The sequence below is a fragment of the Neofelis nebulosa genome, chromosome 2 (assembly GCF_028018385.1).
Source record: "Neofelis nebulosa isolate mNeoNeb1 chromosome 2, mNeoNeb1.pri, whole genome shotgun sequence".
Taxonomy (NCBI): Eukaryota; Metazoa; Chordata; class Mammalia; order Carnivora; family Felidae; genus Neofelis; species Neofelis nebulosa.
In genome coordinates this window covers 138933555-138955845 of record NC_080783.1, presented here as the reverse complement: position 1 = coordinate 138955845, position 22291 = coordinate 138933555, and the positions used below count along the sequence as shown (strand labels likewise).

The window sequence follows — 22291 nt, the reverse complement described above, 5'->3', positions numbered from 1 at the left end:
CTATCAGTGAAATGTAGATATTAAGCCTCAACAAACAAAATACTGTGTACATACAAAAGTAAAGAGTAGAAACACAAAATAAGAACTTAAAGATCCAAGGAAGCAATTTTTCAGTTAAATATGTCTTTCTTCCACTAAACTGGATGTATTCACATATACTTTGACTGATTAACTGAGGTACCAATATCTTCTCCAAATTTAATTTATGAATTAAGAGCTGTATGCACAATTTATCTCCGTAACACAAGCAAAGTGAACATCTGTTAACTTTCTGCTATATAAATTTGTGTATGGGGGGTGGGTGTGAACACAGCCTCTGATGTGTAATATTCTTTCCATCTGCACACCAGGTGGCACTGCATGGTTAATCAGAAGATGATAACACACATCAAGATTTCTTACGTATTTGGAGGTAAGGAAATAAATAAATCAAAATTTTGTTTAAAAATTTTTTTCTTAAATGCCCACAGTAAATATAATTAATAATTTACTTTTAAAGGGTTATGTTATTTGAGTTAATAATGCAAATTAATCATCATTACAGTAGTGTTCTTCCCATATATTAATTTCTTATATAACTTAAATAATATTACCAAGAAATACAAGTTTAAGAAATTGAGAAAGAGTAATGTAACCAAACTAGGTTCTATCCCACTCATTTCTATTTATTCATTTAAGTAAATTTGTGTCACACAATAGAGCCTTGGGGAATTTAGAACAACATGAATTCACTAGCTGTCCCTTAAACAATTCAAAGGCAGGGTCCAGAGAAAAACTGATGTGATATAAATTTCAACTGAATTTCTTCTGAAACAGATTTACACTTAAAATACTATGTCTTAATGAAGTCTCCTCTTAAAAGCAACTATCTTGCTTTAGAACATACTGCTTTTAAGTATTTCATGTCAAAGAAGGTGTTGTTTACATGCCAGTGAAAATAATATTATTCCATATGATCTAATACTGCTTAACCAAAGATGGTATAGCATAATGTGCATAAATGCAAAATAAGTGATAAATAAGACACAAAAATTAACCTGCACAGTTTCTCCCTCCTATTCTTTGGAAAGATTATTTCTAGAAAGAAATCTGAAGCATATGTAGAAATATACCTAATTTCTTCTAATTTGCATCAACTTCTGCTATTTCCATATCATTTCTCATGCCTATCTTATTAATCCCTCATTCCTTGTGTGTAATGGGGGCCCTTATTTTACCAAGTTTTGCATACAGTGATTTGCAAAAGTGTAAGATAAGCAGGTCTGTGCAGTGTGTAGTGTGAATAAAGCTATCTAGTAGTATGTCTCCTAGCTCTAATTAGAAACCACTGATGCATCATACATACGTATTTAATGTCATGAATTCCAGATTCAATTTCTTGAATTGGGGGGTAGGGGAAAGAGGTTGTATACTGTGATGTTCCTTAATTCTTCTATGGCAATACCCACTACCTCAGTGATTTCTGGTTAATTATCCTAAGTTTATTCTCCAACATAAACATTTACTTCCAGAGGACAACCCAGATCTACAGGATGATTACAGCATTTTTCAAAAAACCATCATGATGTCCATAGTGTATGTTCAATAATATCCCCTTCCAAGTGCAACTAATAATTTTTACTCACAAAAAAGGTAACCAGGAGCCATGAGCAGCAGTTGAAAGAAAACATTTGGGTTAGTCCAATAATTTCCCAACCCTTTTTCAGTTACTTTTGAAGAGTTAATTAAGTATTGGAAGTTATTGGAACTTCTTAAGTTCCAATACTTAAGTTATTGGAACTACTTAAAACAATGGTGTTTGAACAATGAAATTGACAAAACATGGTTTTTTTTCTCCTTCTTTAAGTAACTAGTGTAAGTGAAATATATTTTCATTCCATGAAATACATATATAGAAATATAAAAATAATTCCTCCATGTCTCCATAAAAAGAAATCTAGAGAAGATAAAGTGTTCAATATTTTAAAATGTAATTTATACTAGTAAAAATGTTTTATAAAAAACATGGCATATAGAATGTTTTGAAATAAACTTCTCGCTAAATGAATTATTTCCTTTTTTGCTGTAATATGGGAGAAATAGGTTATTTTAATTCATTAAATCAACAATACAATTGATTTTTATGGAGAAACTACAATATTCCAGAAATTCTACCAGCAGAAAAAAAAAAGGATTTTCTTATATCACCATCTTCATCATAAAATGCTTATTGAACACCCTCAGGCAAATAACATTACCTTTACCAAAATGCTCAAAGGCAACACCTAATATTTAACACAGCAGTGTTAATACTTCATGTAGGGGCGTCTGGATGGCTCAGTCAGTTAAGTGTCTGACTTTGGCTCAGGTCATGATCTCGAGGTCTACAAGTTTGAGCTATGCATTGGGCTCTATGCTGACAGCCCAGAGCCTGGAGCCTGCTTCGGATTCTGTGTCTCCCCAATCTCTCCGCCCCTCCCCGACTTGTGCTCTGTGTCTCCCTCTCAAAAATAAATAAACATTTAAAAAAACTAAAAAAATTACTTCACATAAAGTATAAATGTAGAATATCATGAACTGTAACATTTAGAATTTAATTCGTTGTCTTTGATTAAATAATCAAAACCACAAAATGTCTTTGCATTTTGTAAAAAAAAAAAAAAAAAAAGACAAAGCTATAAGAAGATGCGTGTAAAGATCCACAAATTTAAAAGAAGCTAAATGATCATATAGTTTCAAACTTCTTCTCAAGAAGTTATTACATTGTTTTTCATTTATTCCTTTGTTTCTCTTTTCTTTTTATTCTTCTATTTTACAACAAAAAGTGTTATTGATGTTATACTATATTCATGTTACAAAATGTGCTAACCTGTAAAATACAATAATTTAAAAAACTAATCCCTACTCTCATAGGTTTTTAATATAGTGTGTTTGTGTGGGGGGCAAGGGAATAGATACATGCATACAACCAAAAATAATAAAAGGAAAACTATATTTAGTTCTATAAATGACATATAAAACATTTTGCTATGTATGAACACAGAATAAACATTTATTTCAGCAGGATGAGTATGAATGTCTTATGTAAGAAGTGGCATTTCAGATGAACACTGTAAGTACTGACTTTACCACATAGAGACAGACTAAAACATTTTCTTAGTAAAGGCAAGACTATAAGGCAAGACTATAAGCCAAGACATAATGATGGAAGAGTTCAGGTTACTTTTGAGGGATGGCTAAGACAGATCTATGAAGTGGTAGCTTTAAGGTTGAAGGGGGAGATTTGGACAGCTGTTGTAGCCTGTTGAAAGTCATACAAAGGAACTTGACTTATTCTGAATGCAGCAACAACAACTAAAAGTAACAGACATTTACACCTTGTTTTTAAGAAGTGTTACCTGAGGTGGAGAGTTCTTCATATTAGAGCACCATATTACTAAGAGAAGCAGAGTAGGGCAACAAGGTTAGCCATCATAGGGACCAGGGTTACTCTTATTGACATGATTAGCACTGTCTCCTAATACAATCAAACTACTCAGGAATTAGTGCTAGCTTACTGAACTTGGAATCAGAACAAGGACATTTTAAAGAAAATAAACCTATCTGTATATCTTCATGATATGGGCTCAAAGAACTCCACGCCCATTTATTCACGTGTCTTTAAAGAGATACCACCAATATTTTCTCAGATTATTATTTTTTTTTCCTTTCTATAGTTGTAAAGTTGACCAGTCCCTATCACCTGCTTCTGCAGATTAAGATGCACTTTCTATACATATGTTAATATGATCAAAGAATAATTGCCCTACATCTATTTTATCTCCTTCTGGGGGCTTTGCTTGAACTCATTAAATGATGATTTAATGAACTCTCAGCTGGAATTGTATCTCTCTCATTTCTGAATTCTGGGGAGCCATCTCACAATTATACCCAAGTACTTACAAGTGACACTAGATTAGGCAATATTACAAATTTTTTAAAAAGTGGATTGTCAAAATATTCCTAACTTTTTTTTTTTGCTTAAAATTAAGTCAGGTTTATTATTTTAAAGTAATCTACTCATAACTGTGCACAATTCCTAAACAACTTCAGTTTTTATCTGTGGACATAAGAGGGTGGTCTAAAAACCTTATTCCATTTTCTGCTAAGTAAATAGAAAGTATACATAATTATGTACAATTTAGAAACTCCTGATTAAGAAGCTAATTAAGAATAGCTTTTACAGAGAAGAACTCTGGCTCTAAGAAGGCACAAGAGATTTAACTAAAGGCCACATTGTATTAAATTTGTTAACAAGTTTAATACCACAATTTCTCAATAGACTTTCTTAATTGTAATTATCTTTTCTTCAGCTGTTAAAATATTTGAGAATCATATTTAAAAAAATATTTTCTTATGGTAACTGGGAAAAAAAAGTCAATGGGTGATAATAGTGAGAAAAGTACAGTGAGGCTAAGTGCATGAAATAATTCTTCCAGAGTATAAGGTCACATGTTCAAGATCCTTAAATTGGACAATTCAATGTAGGCAGGTGTCATCAGATAACTTGTTGGCTTTCAGCCACTGTGTCTCTTAACAGTTTTGAAAAATGGATGTTTGCATTTGTTACATTTTTCCTACCTTCTCTATAAAATCCACTTTCCACTGTTCAGTTGTACTTACTAGTTTTCTTTAATCTTTTTTAATCTTTATTTTCTTATCCATAAAATAAAGTTAATAATAACTACCTCAAGGGACATTTTAAAAGTTGTGGTATAGACTCTATTAAAAATTGAAGGGGAAAAAAAAGAATTGAACATGGAATATTTTAGCTATTACCGCTACTACCAATATCAGTACCATCAATATCACTAATCCTACTTATTTCATTTATGGTATAATACCAATTTTAATCTAATACCCCCTAGGTTTGGTCAATGCTATAATACCCACTAAATTGCCAACATGTTTCAATATCCTATCAGTTTATTTTGGCAAATAATTAAAACAGTTGCACTAAAAATCCATAGAGTTGTTACAGAGTTCGTACTTTGCACCAGGCACTTTTCTAGGCACTGCAGCAAGGCAGACAGAATATACAGACTGCAAGAATTTGAATCCTGGTAGCTGAAACAAATATGCACCTAATCAATTATAATACAGGGAAGTAAGTGCTAGAGTAAAGTACAAAGTCTAGTCTGTACATCCTGAAAGGGAACAAGAACCCAATGGTGTGGGATTGGGGTAAGGAAGCAGCTTCATTTATCCAGACTAAAGAGTGAAGGTAGGAAGTGGATCGTTAGAAAACTACTACATGAAGTGGAAAAAAAGACATGTAGGTTAACAACTTAAATATGAAAATAATGACAGTTGTAGGTCCAGCCAATACCATGTATTCTCCAAATACTGAGGAGAAAAAAAAAAAATTAGATGAGGTAAAACTGAAACAGTTCAAAATGGCCGAAACACACAATTTAAGAAATAAAGTGACTGGAGATGTAAACTGTTGACCAAATCATAAAGAGCCTTGAAAGTCTTATTTTAAGGAGTTTTTCCTCTATCCTGAAGGATATAGGGAGCTATGGCAAAGCAGAGAGTGTTTAATGAGGAAACTGCATCATGAGATCTAATTTTAGAAAGATCACTACTGTTGTAGAGATAATGATGCCCGGGGAAACTGGTTTGAAGGCTACAGCAGTGGTCCAGTATAGTTAGTGGCGGGGAATGGTATAGCAAGAAATGAATTCAAGAGAAATCCTTGAGGTAGACACAAATTAAGCATCTGGTGGTGAGACAGTGACTATTTATCTCTATAATATCTTCCTGCAGTTCCTGCTCCCTTTGTGTCTATTATGACTGCAATAATGGATTTTACTGCTATTTCCTCTGCAATACCTTCTCTCTCCAAAGTATTTAAAACAAAAATTCAGGAAAAAAGAAAACTCTCATCAGAAGAATATACAAAGTTTACCCATTTATTTGAGGGTGCCTTATTGGATGTTCTTTCCCTTACATGTTTGTTTAATCTTTTTTTATCACTGCTATGTTTTGTGAGACTACCACAGGAAAATTACCGCAAAAGGGAAAGCAAATGGGCTCTTCTGAAGCAAAGGATAAAGGTTCAACTCTTCAGTCTTCTAAAACAGTTGTTTTTAAACCTGACTCTAGAATATAATCAGCCAAAGAACTTAAAAACAACAATAATAAAAAAAATTATGCTCATGTCCAGCCCACTCTGACCACATCTCACTCCTCAAATTATATGATACTATTGTTTTTTTAATCTCTTATAACTTTCCTGATTGAAATTAAAATCAAGCTAAAAACAGAATTTGATTTTGTTTTTATTTATGTACTTTTTTAATATTTATTTTTGAGAGAGATAGCAAGAGCACGAGTGGGTAAGGGACAGAGAGACAGAGACGGAGACACAGAATCTGAAGCAGCCTGCAGGCTCTGAGCTGTCAGCACAGAGCCCCACACAGGGCTGGAACTCACGAACTGCCAGATCATGACCTGAGCCGAAGTTGGACACTCAACTGACTAAGCCACCCAGGCACCCCTCTTTGCATTTTTAATTCCTTAGCACAGTGCCTAGAACATTGCAGTCATTAAATATTTATTTAATTCACTCATCAGTTATTTATCGATAGGTGCTGGTCATGCTATAGGAATAGTATTTCAGGGTCTTTACAACATACAACAGTGGATTTCAAATAATGACTATTAAGCCACATTTTAAAAATACAGAATCTGAAGCAGGCTCCAGCTCTGAACTGTCAGCACAGAGCCCGACATGCGGGGCTTGAACTCACGAACCATGAGACCATGACCTGAGCTGAAGTTGGACACTTAACCAACCGAGCCACCCAGATGCCCCCCAAATACATTTTTTTTAATAATATGCAGGGTGCATGTGCAAGTATGCAAACCAAAAACAAATACACACAAAACTGAAAATATTTTTCACAAAATAACATTTACCCTAACCATGAGCAACACACTTTGATATTTTCTATTCTTTTGTGTTCAATTTTGTAAAATAAAAAAAAAAATGATGGCTGTAATCCATTATATTGATTTTAATACCAACCAAAGAGAATCACCAATACTTGGAAAAACACTTGCATAGTGGATGTTCTAACTCTTTCTGAACATTGATAGTAACACACTCTGCAAGTGCTTTTATTTAAAAAAAATAGCAAAATTTTAGAGTCTTTTAAAAAATCCCAATTGTCTCAAAATAATTCAATACAGTTGGATAAAGGCACAGAGCTTTAAATCACTTATCTTTATTTCACTTAGAAGAAACTAAATCTGCCATGGGTAAAAAGATATGTGTCACAATAATGTACATTCACTGTGATGTTTTCTTTAATGGACTCTGTTAACATTAGTTAGGGAAAAACCTAAAAGTGAGCAACTTTTCTTTTTTTTTTTTTTCAACATTTTTAATTTATTTTTGGGACAGAGAGAGACAGAGCATGAACGGGGGAGGGGCAGAGAGAGAGGGAGACACAGAATCAGAAACAGGCTCCAGGCTCCGAGCCATCAGCCCAGAGCATGACGCAGGGCTCGAACTCACGGACCGCGAGATCGTGACCTGGCTGAAGTCGGACGCTTAACCGACTGCGCCACCCAGGCGCCCCAAAGTGAGCAACTTTTCAACAGCAATATCATACGTATTGTTAAAAATCAGGAAACATGAGAATATACTTTTGTTAATGCATTGGATTTACTAAGCTGTCCTGGTGAGTCATATTTAATACAAAGTAAGACTTTTTTTTTTCTTTTAGACAAACTAATATAGAATGGATAGTATTTATAAATATAGAAGATCTATACATAGTATTCCCAACTACAGAAAGAGAATATACTCCATTTTCATTAATGACCTATGTAAGCAATATGTAAGCAGTAAGTTCAAAGAGTGAATGCTTTGCTCTTCACTGCTTTACTAATCTCTCTCAGTAAGGTATCCATGTGTCAAATACCAATGATGATGCACACCTATGGCCGAGAGACCATTATTTCTCTTCCCTCCATATATTTATCACCCCCCCTTGTCTGTAGTAATAGAAATTTAATGGGGGATTATGTCCGCCCAACTAGAGGCTATATTTCCCAGCATCCTCTGCTGTTAAGTCTGTTAAAAAATTTTTTTAATGTTTTTTTAATTTTTGAGAGAGACACAGTGCATGAGTGGTGGAGGAGCAGAGAGAGAGAGGGAGACACAGAATCCAAAGCAGGCTCCAGGCTCTGAGCTGTCAGCACAGAGCCCAATGCAGGCCTCGAACCCATGAACCGTCAAATCATGACCTGAGCCAAAGTTGGACACTTAACTGACTGAGCCACCCAGGTGCCCCTGCTGTTAAGTATGTTTATGTGACCAGGTTGTGGACAACGAAGTAAAAACAAAAGTGCTATGTGCAATTGCTGGGTCATAAACTTCAAAGGAAAGGAGTTCCCTTCCTTCCCATTTTTGTTAGCAGGAATGTGGGCAGAGTGTATACGAACTGATGAAAGATGGAAGTCAAATGTTGAGGATGGTTCAAACTGTTAGATGAGGGAGGATAAACATGTACCTAGTTTAAGTCTCATTTTCCCTTCTTAAAGTGGCCAAACCTGTATTCTAAATAATACAGAAGTCCTATTCCAAAATTGACTTCTCCAAACTGAGTGGGAAAAGGTAAAGTAAGTGAATGAAGTTTAATTACAATATAGAAGCATGGTTAATGAACAAAAGCATGTAAGGATGTGAGGCTGTCCAAGTAACAGGCAGTTATATGGTAATAGAAAGGTCATAAATTCCGAACTTGGCAATCAAAAGTGTCAAATAAACAACTCCTGGAGGTAACGCTACTTGTCTTCTATAGACAGAAGCTTTTTTTTTTTTTTTGACAAGATGAAACTTCCTTGTATATATTTCGTATAAAATACTGAAATAGAACATAACTGCATTCTACACATCACTACACCAAAATGTCAAAAGATTCACTTCCCAGCATGAAAATGCACAGCAACATAAATATGAAAGGACTCCACATTTTAAATGCAGTATTCACACCTCGGTGCGGAGTGAAATGGAGTATTGTGAACGGATGTGGCATTATCAAATAACATATGTAAGGGGATTTAATGGAATGAAATTTAAAAAAACTAAAACACATTATTGATTCTAACAGATGGAAGATACTGCTCTGGCTAAACTACTCAGAGTGATAAACCATTTAATTATTCCAAAGTTTTGTTATAATTTGCTTATTATGCAATTAATTTGGAGATATTTCAATGTATTAGTTATTTATTTGGCCCATCTCTCCAATACAGAGATTCTTTGTAGACAACATTCGTAGAGATACACAAAACTGCAATAGCATATACTACTCCATTAATGGGAAACCCATCTTTTATGCACACGTGCTGTAGGAAGCTGCAATGGTGAATTTCAAATAATTATTTGAAAACATCACCAATATTTCATACCTTTTGCCTTACTAAATTTTCCATTTATTATTCACCAAGCATTTTTGAACCTGTACTTGTTGAAAGTAACAACTTGCTGATCCAAATTGTTGGTATTAGAGTGTACTTCATAAACACTTGACTTATTTCTTTATGTTATTTCTTGTATGTTAATTTAACATACAAATGTAATGTTGAAAGTAAAACCAAAGTTGGTTTAGTGCCTCTCAAGAGGAAACCTATGAAAATATCAGACATCTTCTCCTTCCTGTTCTTGATCCACACAGTGATTATTGTACTTATGAAGATAATATAGAGAAATAGCGATGACAGTTGAACTCAAGTTTCTGAAAGGAAGGAGGTTCAAGACACTTAGAAGCTAGAAATGATGGCAAAAATTTATTTTCCTCTCCATAGGTTTTATTCTAAATAAAGGGAGTGACAGAGATGGTCTTAGACTTGGTGGCAATTACCTAGTAAGAGAATACATGGCATCCTGATAAGAAAAATGTAGTAGGCTAAGAAGCATTCCTGATAATTTCACTCCAGAAACACTATGAATAAGGACAGCTCCAAAACAAAAGTAATCCAATGTGTGATCACTTAAAGAGGAGGAACAGTTTTCATCTCATATAGATTTATTTCTTAGCTATTCACATTTAAGGACTGGGAACTGCAGGAAAGACAAACTGAAAGACAGGAATATGGAGTTACTCAGTTTGTATGCTGTAACTGTCCCCAGTATGATCATATGAGAGAATGAACACAGTTTATGAGACAAAGACTAAGTTAAATCAACTCTTTGTTCTCTCTGGTCTCTCAGTAAAATATAAGTGGATGGAAAAAAATGTTAGAAAACAATCTCCATGGAATATGTACACAAATTATACAACCATGATACACATGAAATACCTTAGCAGGTATGTGACTTCCAGATGTATCATTAAACATGTTTAAACTTTCAGCTAAATATGAAAATTCTTTAGGAAATTTTCAAAAAAAAAATTAATAGAACAAACAAAACCTGAGCCAATTCTGTCCTTTATTATCTATTTAGCCAATTTATTTTATCTTGAGAAGAAAGCCACAGCATCTAGACAGCTTTTAGCCCAAATTCTGAGCTTCCATGGCATGACTGAAAGATATTTTGTGTCTTAGAGATGTTCACTGATGATGATGACATAGGGAGAGAAACAGGAAATTTAAAAATGGTCTTGCCAAAGTCTATCCATAATAAAGGTGAGACAACACAGTTAGTTATAAATAGAAAACTTTCTTCAGCCACTCATTCCTGTCTGCTCTCTGAACAGATATAACTTCTATCATGGAAATGTCTGCAGGCAGTTATTCTGAACATTGTCAGGATTTTTTTTTTAATTACAAAGAAAAATATTTAAAAGCAAACTACTCACCTATTCCAATGAAAGCAGCTTTGTACCCTTCTTCTTTCAAAGTACTAAGAGTCATTTCATCCACTGACAGGCTTTTGCCACAAATTATCTATAAGAAACAATATTTCAATAATGATGTTTTGGCATTTGATTAATTAAAACCTTAACTTTAACATCAAAAGGAACAGAAAATCGATATATAAAATTTCATATACATGTAGACATATTTTTGTCTTTTAGTATATAGGCTTACATGTACAAAACAGTATATAAATAGAACACTAACATGTCTTACTTAAAAGGACTAAATGCAAAAGTCTTTCAATGAAGTAGCAGAAGAAACACTAGTGTATTTAAAATCACATCAGTAAACTTTCATAGCTTGATTAATATGTTCAAGGCACTATGTGAGGCACTTTAAAGAATAAAATGATAAATGAACACAGTTCCTGCCTCAATGTATAATCAGGATCTGTGCAGAAGATATACATAAATAAATGTAACATAAAACAGAGTGTGATTAGCACATGTTTACAGGAATTTGGAGGATAGAGAGATTCACTCTGGCTAAGTTAGCAGGATGAGAATACAGGTAACAGAATTTTAATAGAGCTTTTTAAAATAATAGACAGAATTTTGATAGGGGACATGGTCCAGGGAAGGTGAATAAATCTGGGAGGCAGAGGGTAGTCATCCCTATTAAAAGTCACAATAACCTGTTCAGTACCCAGTCATGAGCCAATTTTCAGATCCGGAACCTACTGATTGCAGAAGGCCAAGTCCCTAGGAAGAAGGACCTGTAACATCCCGCCAAATTAATACTATAATGATTCCCTTAGTCCTTCTCTAAAGGGAGCTATGACCATTTACGCAAGTACTGTACACTGGGGAAAGGGGAATAATCACACATTTCAAGGACACTGGACACAGATCTTTCACTGACCTTGATAGCTAGGGATACAAGAGTACGGACTACAGGGACAAGGTAAAAGACGGAGCCTGGTAGAATTCTGGCTCACAGACCACTGAGATCACAGCCCCAGGTAGTGATTATTCTCCTAGTCTTCAGCTGCATAAGCAAAACTGCTATACTTGTTAGTTGAAGTTATCCCCACATTGGGTCACTGGTCTGTGAAGTAAGAGCTACAATAATTGGGAAGGACAGAGAACTTCTGAAACCCCAGCCGAGAGCAAATCAAACACACTACCATATACTGGGGGTGGGTAGGATGGGGAGAGATGGTGGTGATCCATGTCATATTTCTGTGTAATTCACCAGTCTGGTCTCAGCAGAGGCCAGATGATTCCTAGAGAATAACTGTAAACTACTGGAGGCTCAACCAAAGAGTACCCCTGAATACAGTTTCTGTGATAGGTGTGGTATTATTGCTAAAGCAGACTAACAAGGCCACAGGTACCCTGCATGTGGTATACGTTTCCATCCTGCTGCTGAGAAAAAGGAATCAGAAACAGTTCACATTCACAGAGGAAAGATAAGAATATTCATTTACAGTTTTGCCTCCGGAACATGTCGACTCTCTACTGTAATAATATATGTAATCTGAAACTATCTGGTCACCCCACAGAACATCACAGTGATCCATTACATTAAGAACACCATGCAGATTGGACAGCATGAGTAACAGGTGGCTAGTATGCTGGAGACTTTGTTAAGACACATGCCCTGCAGAGGGCCGACAATGAACCCTAAGAAGATCAAGGACTAGCCACTTGAGTGAAGTTTAGAGGTCTTGTCAGGTATGTGGCAGTATATCCTCCCTAAAATAAAATATTTTACTGCAATTTGCTTTCATTTACCACCATAGAGATGGAAGCACCATTCCTGGTAGGCTTCTTTGGGTTCTGAAGATAGCATGTTCCTAAAAACAAGAGCCTCTAAACTGAGTGGTGGAGGGAGAACAAATTTTATGTATGAAACAGTACTTGAAAATAGCCTGCACAGAATACTTAACTAAGTGCAAGGCTCTCTTCTAAACACTGCATATATGGACTCATTTAATCCTCACAAGAACCCCTATGAAGTGGTATCAGTATCCTCATTTTACAGATGATGAAACCAAGGAATAAGAGGGCTCAGACAACCTTCATCAAAGTTACATCTATAGTCCAACTGCAGAGCCAGCAGGAGTAACAGTTATGCCCTGATGATTCTGAAGTAAAAGGAGAATGAAGGGTAGAACTGGCACCATCTTCAAAGGCACAGAACAACACAACACATGTGAAGACCTACTGAAATGTAGTGTTTCTGGAATACAAAGGGTAAAACATAAAAAAGAGAGAGAAAGTAGGGGGAGAAGATGTCTGAGATTGTATCATAAAGGATCATTTTTGTTTTCCTAAAATACTAATTCTATTTTTATATTGGGAGATGGAATAACTGAAAGTTTCTAAGCCGAGAACAGCCAAAGTGAGATTAAAAACGAACATTCAGAACTCTGGAAGATATCAAATACCACAGAAAGAATCAAAACATCAAGTAAATATATAATATTAAAGATGCTTATAGTATCTAATAGTGTTAACTAGCATTAGAATTAGTAGCATTAGATACTACTCAATGTATCCAATAGTAAGATTTCCAAATTTTAATTTATGCTAATTTTTAAAGAATAGATTTTTTATTTTATTAAACTATTTCTGATCATAAAGAAAGTTCTACTGTTTATTTTATGAAATACATAACCTTAATACCGGTATATAATAAAGGCTAGACATAAAAGAAATCTATAGGTCCAAACATTCTAAATTGAGTTTTTGCAAATAGAATGAGAATGCAGTTTCCAAAGTTGAGCAGTGGAATACCCTGCCAATGGGTTAATTAGTGGAAGTGATCCTCAGAATACCTGACTTTAAGTTTAGTTTATCCACTGCCTCAGCAAAAGATTCAAGAAATACCCCCATCCCTTCTGAGGTGGTGCGTGTATGGGCACAGCAATTTAGTTTAGTAGTGTTACTACATGCTTTATCAAATGATAATAAAGACATCCCAATCCTTCCACTCTAGTAGAGTGAACATGTCTGAGTTTATAATGTACAGGAAAGATGTAAAGACATTTCATATTTCTACAGTCTGTTTCCAGCTTAGCAGGCAATGTATGCAACTGGGGAAGAAAAAAAAATTGAATTATACGTTTGTGTACTGAAAACTGGAAAGACAAGTAGCTTGATTCTTGGTATTAATACACTAGAACTGGGACCAGGAAGACTTTACTATACTGTGGACAGACATTGTGAGAAAGATGGATAATAGCCATCATTAGGAAGTAGCTCCATGATGGAAATGAGACAAAGCAATAATGGCAACATTGAGTGGAGTGTCAGGCACCAGGACTCTTCTCTGTCTGTGCTGGGAACTCCAGCCAAATTTCCCTTTTCTAAAAGCCTTAGACTCCCAAACATTTGTTATCCAATCAATAATTAACTCTGTAAGAAAGAACAAGGAGAAGGACTCTGACAAAAAAAGGTTAAAATTTTGTTTATGTTATGCATTAGGAAATTGGGCTCAGAGATATAACACATAACTAAAACTAGTTATTATGAGACAACTACAAACATCAAAAACATTCCTATGGCTGATAAACTATGAAATCCTAACATTATTTGTTAAATAGATATGATGCTAGAACAAAAATCACATGGTGAGCATTTTGCTTGTGTTTTTGTTCCTTTAGTCCTCTGTACTTCTGTATATGTAATATTTTTTCATCTTAATTTTCTTAACATGAATTACAACACATATTGTACCTTCCTCTAGTGGCTTTAGTAATTTAGGACTAAGTACTCAAGCTTCTTAGTTAAAATCAGAAGAAAATTTACTCCACTACAAGCTCAGCATAAGAATTATTACTATTCCAAAAAAAAAAAAAAAAAAATTAAAAAAAAAAAAAAAAAAAAGAATTATTACTATTCCAATATATGGGCTAAATATAAGCCATGAGCCAAAGTTCCATCTAATATCCCCTTTGGGACTTCATGAAACTTTCTTTACATCTATAATACATCTTCATATATAATAATATTTGTAATTTAAATAGGTTTACAACTTTTTTCTGGAGTGGAACTCTTTCTTCAAATGAAATATATGATATCCATTACTAAAAAATACAGATTACAACATACATGCTCTTCACATTTCTGATAGAATATTTGGCTAAATAGATAAAATATTTCCAGAATCCCTAAGACAGGAGATCAGATGGAAGAATTTAAAAATAATATTTAGCTTTCTTCAGACACAAAAACTATTTTGTCAGCTATTAATAAATATATTTCTCTCCTCCAGTAGTGTTACGATATGTTTTTATATTAGTTTTCCAATAACATTCTATAATAATGGAAATGCTTCAAATAACTATAATAAAAAAGAAGATGATGTAGAGAGGTTATCAAAAATGAGATCTTAGGTATTTTTACTCAAATTATGAAGCAGAAGACATGCCTAATAATTACAAGTTAAGTTTAATCAATAAAGAATTCTATCAAAATATTTTGAGAAATAGCATATAAAGATATTTAGAAAAATATAAGATTTCATGCAGATTTACATTTTTGCTTTTAAAAATGAAGTCATTAGAAATATTATGAAGACTGAAACAAAAATATTTATATCCACCTAATATCAATTGCAAAACAAAGAGTATTTAAAAAGTTAGTGACATTGACACAAATATCATGAGACTTTGTTAAAGTCTCCCTAGGGTTAAAAATAATTTGCTGTGGTCTAAGTAAATTTCTCATTATAAAATAAAGAGATTTTTTTTATTAACTTGTTTTATTTATTTTTTTAAATTTACATCCAAATTAGTTAGCATATAGTGCAACAATGATTTCAGGAGTAGATTCCTTAGTGCCCCTTACCCATTTAGCCCATCCCCACCCCCACAACTAAAAACAGACGAACAGGGAAGGGAAATAAAATAAAGAGATTTTATAAAAATATAACAGCTAAAAGGCTACTTCTTCTTTAAAAATTTTTTTTTAAATGTGTATTTATTTTTGAGACAGGGAGAGAGAGACACAAGCAGGAGCAGCAGAGGGGCAGAGAGAAGGAGACACAGAATCCAAAGCAAGCTCCAGGCTCTGAGCTGTTAGCATAAAGCCTGACGCAGGGCTCCAACTCATGAACTGTGAGATCATGACCTGAGCCGAAGTTGGACACTTAACCAACTGACCCACCTGGGCACCCCTAAAAGGCTACTTCTTCTAAGGAATGAATAATTTTATTATAATAGAAGGATCCTTTGATGTGAAATCAACTGAATATATTTAAGAAATTAAAAACTGTATATTCTGCTGATAAGTAAAGTGAAAAACAAAAACTTGAATTCTATCACAAGAATACATGAGCAAATAAAAATATTATCCTAAACAATTCTATGAAAAGGAAAAAACAATCAAAACTATAACTACTGAAGAAAAATAACACTAATAATACTAATGAAAACATACAGATTCTGACAAGAGTTTATTCAAAGAGAAATTAATAATTTAAAATGGTTTCAGTATTCATCCTAGAAAAAAGAAAAGTATACAACTCAAGACATTAAAAAAGAATAATAAGTATAAGAATAGCATGAGGAAAGAATAAAGTCAGCAATTAGATAATAAGAAAATATAAAACTAAGAGCTGGTTCCTGTAAAGAATACATTAACTGGAAAACCACTACTCACTTTTATCATTAAAAATGTTAAGAAAATACAATGTATAATCCCAGGTACAGATGAGATATTTTTTATTGTATAGGGGATAACATGTTTAAATGTATGGTAATTAATTCAAAAGTCTCAATGAAATAAATTTTTCTAGGAAAATATATATTGGCCAAATTGACAGAGAATGAAATAGGTGAAAAGACTGATAACTATTAAAAAAAAAAAAAAAGCCAAAGTTCTATCTCTCATAAAAAGGCTTGAGGTCAGAATGGTAAAATTTTCAAATTCAGTAAAATACTTGTCTCAAGACAATACTCTTAGCAACAAGAAAATAATGAAATGCTAGGAAATTTATTTTTATAAGCCTACCATAACTCTATTACCAAAAACTCACAAAGATAACAAACACAAATAAGTAAAGCAAAACATAAACAGGCTTTCAGTAGTTTGAAACTCTGCAAGGACAGCAACGGTATTTGACTATTCCCTGCTCTATTTCCAGTTTTAGCGTTGATTACATAAATAAATGCAGGAAAAAGGAAAAAGACTAACAGAGCAAATGTAGACGTACACATATAATAAAACAATGCAAAACTGGATATCATCCAGATTTATAAAGGTTTATATAATTCAATATGTTAACTGAGCATAAGTTTTTTAAAGGGGCATTTTGAAAATTTAACACACCCTCCCCATTAAAATAAAAAAAATAACATTTTAATATTCTAAATCTAGAAAAATGTGCTCAATATGATTAAAAATGTTATCTCAAAGATAAAAAACAATGCATGTATTATCACTCTTTTATAACATACTAGAGATTCCAGCCAATGAAACAGTGGAAGAAAAATATATAATGTATAAATAGAGAGCAGACAAAAAGTCTCTTTATTTTCTTGTGACAATGTCTGGCTGCAAAATTTTTTAAATTGAAATTTTTTCAATTTAAAATTAAGAAGAACCAATCTATCAAGCTATTAGATATAAAATAAATTAAAATTATTCAACAGGAAATTGAACTAAGAATGTAGTTCAAATGTAGTAAAGATGTATTAAATGTAGTAAAGATGAATTAAATGTAGTAAAGATGAATTAAACTTGGTTTTGGGTATGATGAGTATGCTATTTGGATGATAGATATATTTATTGAACTACTAAGAATATAGGTGTGGAGTTTGAAAGGATGGTTCTAGACTAGTATTTATCATACTACTTGGCAAAAGTAAATTCTCAATAATTATTTGTTGAATAAATGAAACAAATCTATTAGAAAGAAAAAAAAAAGAAAAACTGAATAATAACCAAGATAATGCTAGATCATGAAAGCTAAAAATACATACATACATACACATCATACACACAGACACACACACATACATGAGTGCTGGATAGGAGTTCAAACAGTATGAACTTAGAGCAAAATTCATTTCATTGCCAGGAAATTACTGTTGACTTTAAAATATAAAATGTTAGTTGAGAAGTACAAACAGAAGGCAGGTTAATAAGAATCTGGCAATCTGGCGAGGAGAAAAAAGAGGTAACAAGTGTAGAGCACTTTTTAAAACATGTATCCTCTTATGGCTAAAGTTGATAAGCTAGAAAAGTTGCAAGCATCCTATCAGTGGATATAAGTCCTGAAAGCTGAAAAAGAATCTCATTGCTGTGTGTCCTCAGAATTATACATACAATTTACTGTTTACAAAGAAAGTTTGAATATTTGAAATGTCTCATTTTAAAACAACCCGAGAGGTGGACAAGACAGTATTAACTTCTTGTTTCATTTAGGCTTTAATTTTTTATTGATATATAATAAAGTCACAGAGTTTAAAATTCAAACCTACAAAATGGTAATAAATACTTCCCATACCTTTCCAAAGCAACCTTACGCCACCAGAATCTTATATTTTTCCAGAGATATCCTCTGTATAGATGGCCTGATAAGTTTGTATCTTACACAAATGGTAGTACACACTTTTACCTTTCAATAGATATTGACCAAATCTAGGGATGTTAATTGACTTTGTCAAAGTTATCTGACTATAAAAGTAGAAAGTTGCAGGACTATTGCTAAAATATATATTTTTCTGGCAGTACATTCACTGCTACTATGTCCTTGATGGGTTTCCTAATGAGAGTAATGGGTATGCTCTAATTTATGCAATATATCTGGTACTGCAAACACTGAATGGAATTTTGCAATTACTTATAAGATAAATTTAGAAGCACTTTAAATTGATTTCTGATTCATCTTCAATTGCTACTAACAAATAATATATTAGTTTACACCTGATACATTAGTTTGAAGTCCCAATAAATAATATTTTCCTTATTTAATGAGATTTAGCTAAGAGCCTATATTCAGAATGAAAGACATTTAAAGAACTATTCAGAATACATTTTTAAAAAACAAATAATCATCTTTAAATGATCTATTTTGAACACTAGTTTTGAACGCTGAGCTTTCATAAACTTGTGCACATCTGTTATGTGTACTTGCTATAAGATTTCTTGTTCAGTGATTATGTATAAATGCTTTCTGCCAAATAAAGTGTAAAAGCACAAAATATTGTTTTGAGTATTTCCCCTTTTGATTACTTTAATTTTTATTTCTAAATGCAAGAGCTACGAATAGTTTCTTAATCATTTTTCAAAATATCTTTTGCATGCACTTACAGAATGTTTTACGTAAATCTCAATACTTTATTAATATATTGTGTACATCTATTATGTAAAATTAATAGTTTGAAACAAAAAATAGCAATATGTTCCAGTGAAGAGCCAGAGTATAATACTCCTAATTAATAGAAAAGAACAGGAATATCTAAAGCCAAATTCTGAAAGTACAAATATGTTAACTTTTGACCATCTTTAAAAGAACAAGGTTTATCTCACAAAACAATGAAAAATACAAAGCTGTTGCTTTCTACACCACTGATTTGCTGCTTATGATAAGAGAGGATTATCACATTAACACTACTGACACGATGCATATAATAAATAAAATAAACCTCTGTAAGATTATGTTCCAAATTGTGAAATACAAATGTTTCAGAGTGCACACAACTTGCATGAAAAAAATGTGATTAAAGAAACCAAATCCTTCTATTAGCTGCAGTGAACCCCTAAAGCAATTTAGGAATTTGTTTCTTACAGACAATTAATCACATGCAGGCGTGCCAGATGAGAACTATTGATTGCCCTTTTCCAGGCTAGTGGCATTCAGACAGTAGACAGACAAATGCCCTAAGCAAGGAGAAGCATCTTTCTGCTTCTGCCTGGTGTAGCTTTTAATTGTTCTTTCCTAAAATGTGTGACATTTTGCTGTTAATCTTTAGTGTAGAGCTTACTCCTTACTCTTTGAGCAATACACATGTGTTATGTTTTTCATTTACCTTTACACCAAGGTCCTTCATAAGCTCAATCTCAAAATGCACTGCATCATATGGTAGCCGGAACTGAGGGATTTCAGAAGTACTGGAAAAAAAAAAAAGAAGAAGAAGAAGAAGAAGAAGAAGAAGAAGAAGAAGAAGAAGCATTTGTGGAAAAATTATTAATCTTTAAAAAATGCAACATGTCTATATTGATCAGTATTAAAGGAATAAACACTTTTTTCTAAGAGTATTTTCATATTATATGGGTGTGAGAACATCCAACTTTTACATGTATGATACAATATTAAATGGATAGCAGTAGAAATAGTTGCAAGTGGTGTGAAAATAAATATACACATTGGAAAACAAATAGATAATTGGTTAAAAGCAATTCCAACACTTTTAAGTTTGTTAGAGTACTCAGCTGAATTATCTAACAATCCAATGAATTCCTAAGGAAAAAAAAATCTTAAGGGGAACCTGGGTGGCTCAGTTGGTTAAGCTTCCGACTTCAGCTCAGGTCATGATCTTGCTATTAGTGAGTTTGAGCCCTGTGTTGGGCTCTGTGCTGAGAGTTCAGAGCCTGGAGCCTGCTTCAGAGTCTGTGTCTCCCTCTCTCTCTACCCTTCCTGTATTCGTGTTCTGTGTCTCTCTCTCAAAAATAAATAAACATTAAGAGAGTATTTTTTAAAAAAGAAAAAAGTCTTAAAAACATGAAAATTAAAACTATTTTTAGTATTTAATATATATATATATATATATACATATATATTCCACAAATATACAACTAGCTTGTTCAAATTCAAATCTGTAACACAAAAATGAGCACTAAAATATAATAATTTAAATAGTATAATAGTTTATGGAGTATCAAAGGTAAGGACAAATAAGTCTTCAATGTTTTATAGCAATAAAAAGGCTATAAACATTCATGAATATATACTAATTCATTTATTCAGTTATCTATTTATTCAATAAGCATTTACAAAGTACCAGACACAGCATTAGCTGCAGTGATTTGATGGTGAATTTTACCAAATTCCCGTTTTCAGTATATTCTCATTCTGGTGGGGAAGGTTACATACACAGATAACTACAATAGAATGTAGTACATGCAATGAATGAGGTATATCCAGGCATTATAGCAATACATTTATAAAATAAATAAATAATAGTTGAAGATGAACCTACTGGATCATTCAATACCAAGTCTTTCAAAGTGCACACACAGATTTTTCATTCTTTGGAGACTTAAGAACTTAACTATTCAATTAATTTCCATACATAAAACAATTAGCAAGATATGCTCAGTGCTATAGAAAATGCAAAGTATTAAACAGTATAAAATTAATTCCCTATACTACAGGGGCTTTCCATCTAGTTAGCACATAAGATTATACGTGAGAGTAAATTTGGGCCTAAGTCAGAGATAAAAATCACTTAAGCTGACTTGTGGACTCTAGTCATACTACCTGGGAAGTCATGATAATACTCTGCACCAAGGAGGGCCCTTGGAGGGTATTAGAATACTCCACCCCCCCAAAAAATGTCACTTTGGTATAAGGATTACTTTGAGCAGAAGGCAACTGAGAAGGAGATATAAGAAAAGCTCTCTGCCCCCCTAATATCTGCCTAAAAGCAGGACATAAATTTACAAAGGTGTATCTCTATTTCCCTACCAGTAAGGGCAGAACTCTTAATCACCAGGAGATAATTCTAGACCCTTTTTAGCCCCAAAACAGGCTAATAAGACTAAAAAGAATCTACATTACAAACCTTACTAAATAACCCTTATATTCCATGAATTTTCCTCATATATCTACCTTCCCACCCCTAAAAAGTTTGTTGCCTCTAAAAGCCTAAAGCCTTTTCCTTTGTCTTGCCATTTCGCAAATTTATTGCTCTTCGTTAAGAAGCTATATAAACCTCAAGTTCTATCTTTTTGATAGAACCTCAAGTTCTATCATCACTATGTTCTTCTATTTGTATGAATGATACATGTATTAGTGAACTGTTTTTCTTATTAATCTGTCTCTTGTCTGCTTATTTCACAGGCCCCGCCAAAGAACCCAAAAGGGTTGGGTATATTTTTTCCTACTCTATGGCCCGAAAGGCTACACAGAAAGATTCTTAAATATTAAGAATTGTATGTGGACACAGACACCTAGCCTTGATAGGCATGGGGCTCTGTGTGAGAGAAACTGGAAATGGACTAAAGTTGGGTCTGATGAAGTTTCTCAAAAGGCTGGACAAGAGAACAAAACAATGAGCTGTGAATAAAGAACTCCAGCCAAATAAACCAACCATAGCAAGGCAACATCCAGATACATTGTGAGGCATAGTACCTTCCCTTGACTAAGCCCTAACCTAAAATTTTTATGGTATTTCAGTAAGTTTATGGTACAAAAGAAGAAAAACTTATGCTAGTGAAGG

General features: G+C 33.3%; 1 protein-coding gene across 1 annotated transcript in view; it reads right to left on the bottom strand.

Annotated features, from left to right (window-relative positions):
• DPYD (dihydropyrimidine dehydrogenase) overlaps nt 1–22291 on the bottom strand; it is an 863407-nt gene that overhangs the window by 576545 nt on the left and 264571 nt on the right. The window contains exons 7-8 of the mRNA XM_058695679.1: nt 19880–19961; nt 10836–10923 (exon numbers count right to left, since the gene is read on the bottom strand). Coding sequence (XP_058551662.1) covers nt 10836–10923; nt 19880–19961 — 170 coding nt within the window. The remainder of the gene's footprint in view (nt 1–10835; nt 10924–19879; nt 19962–22291) is intronic.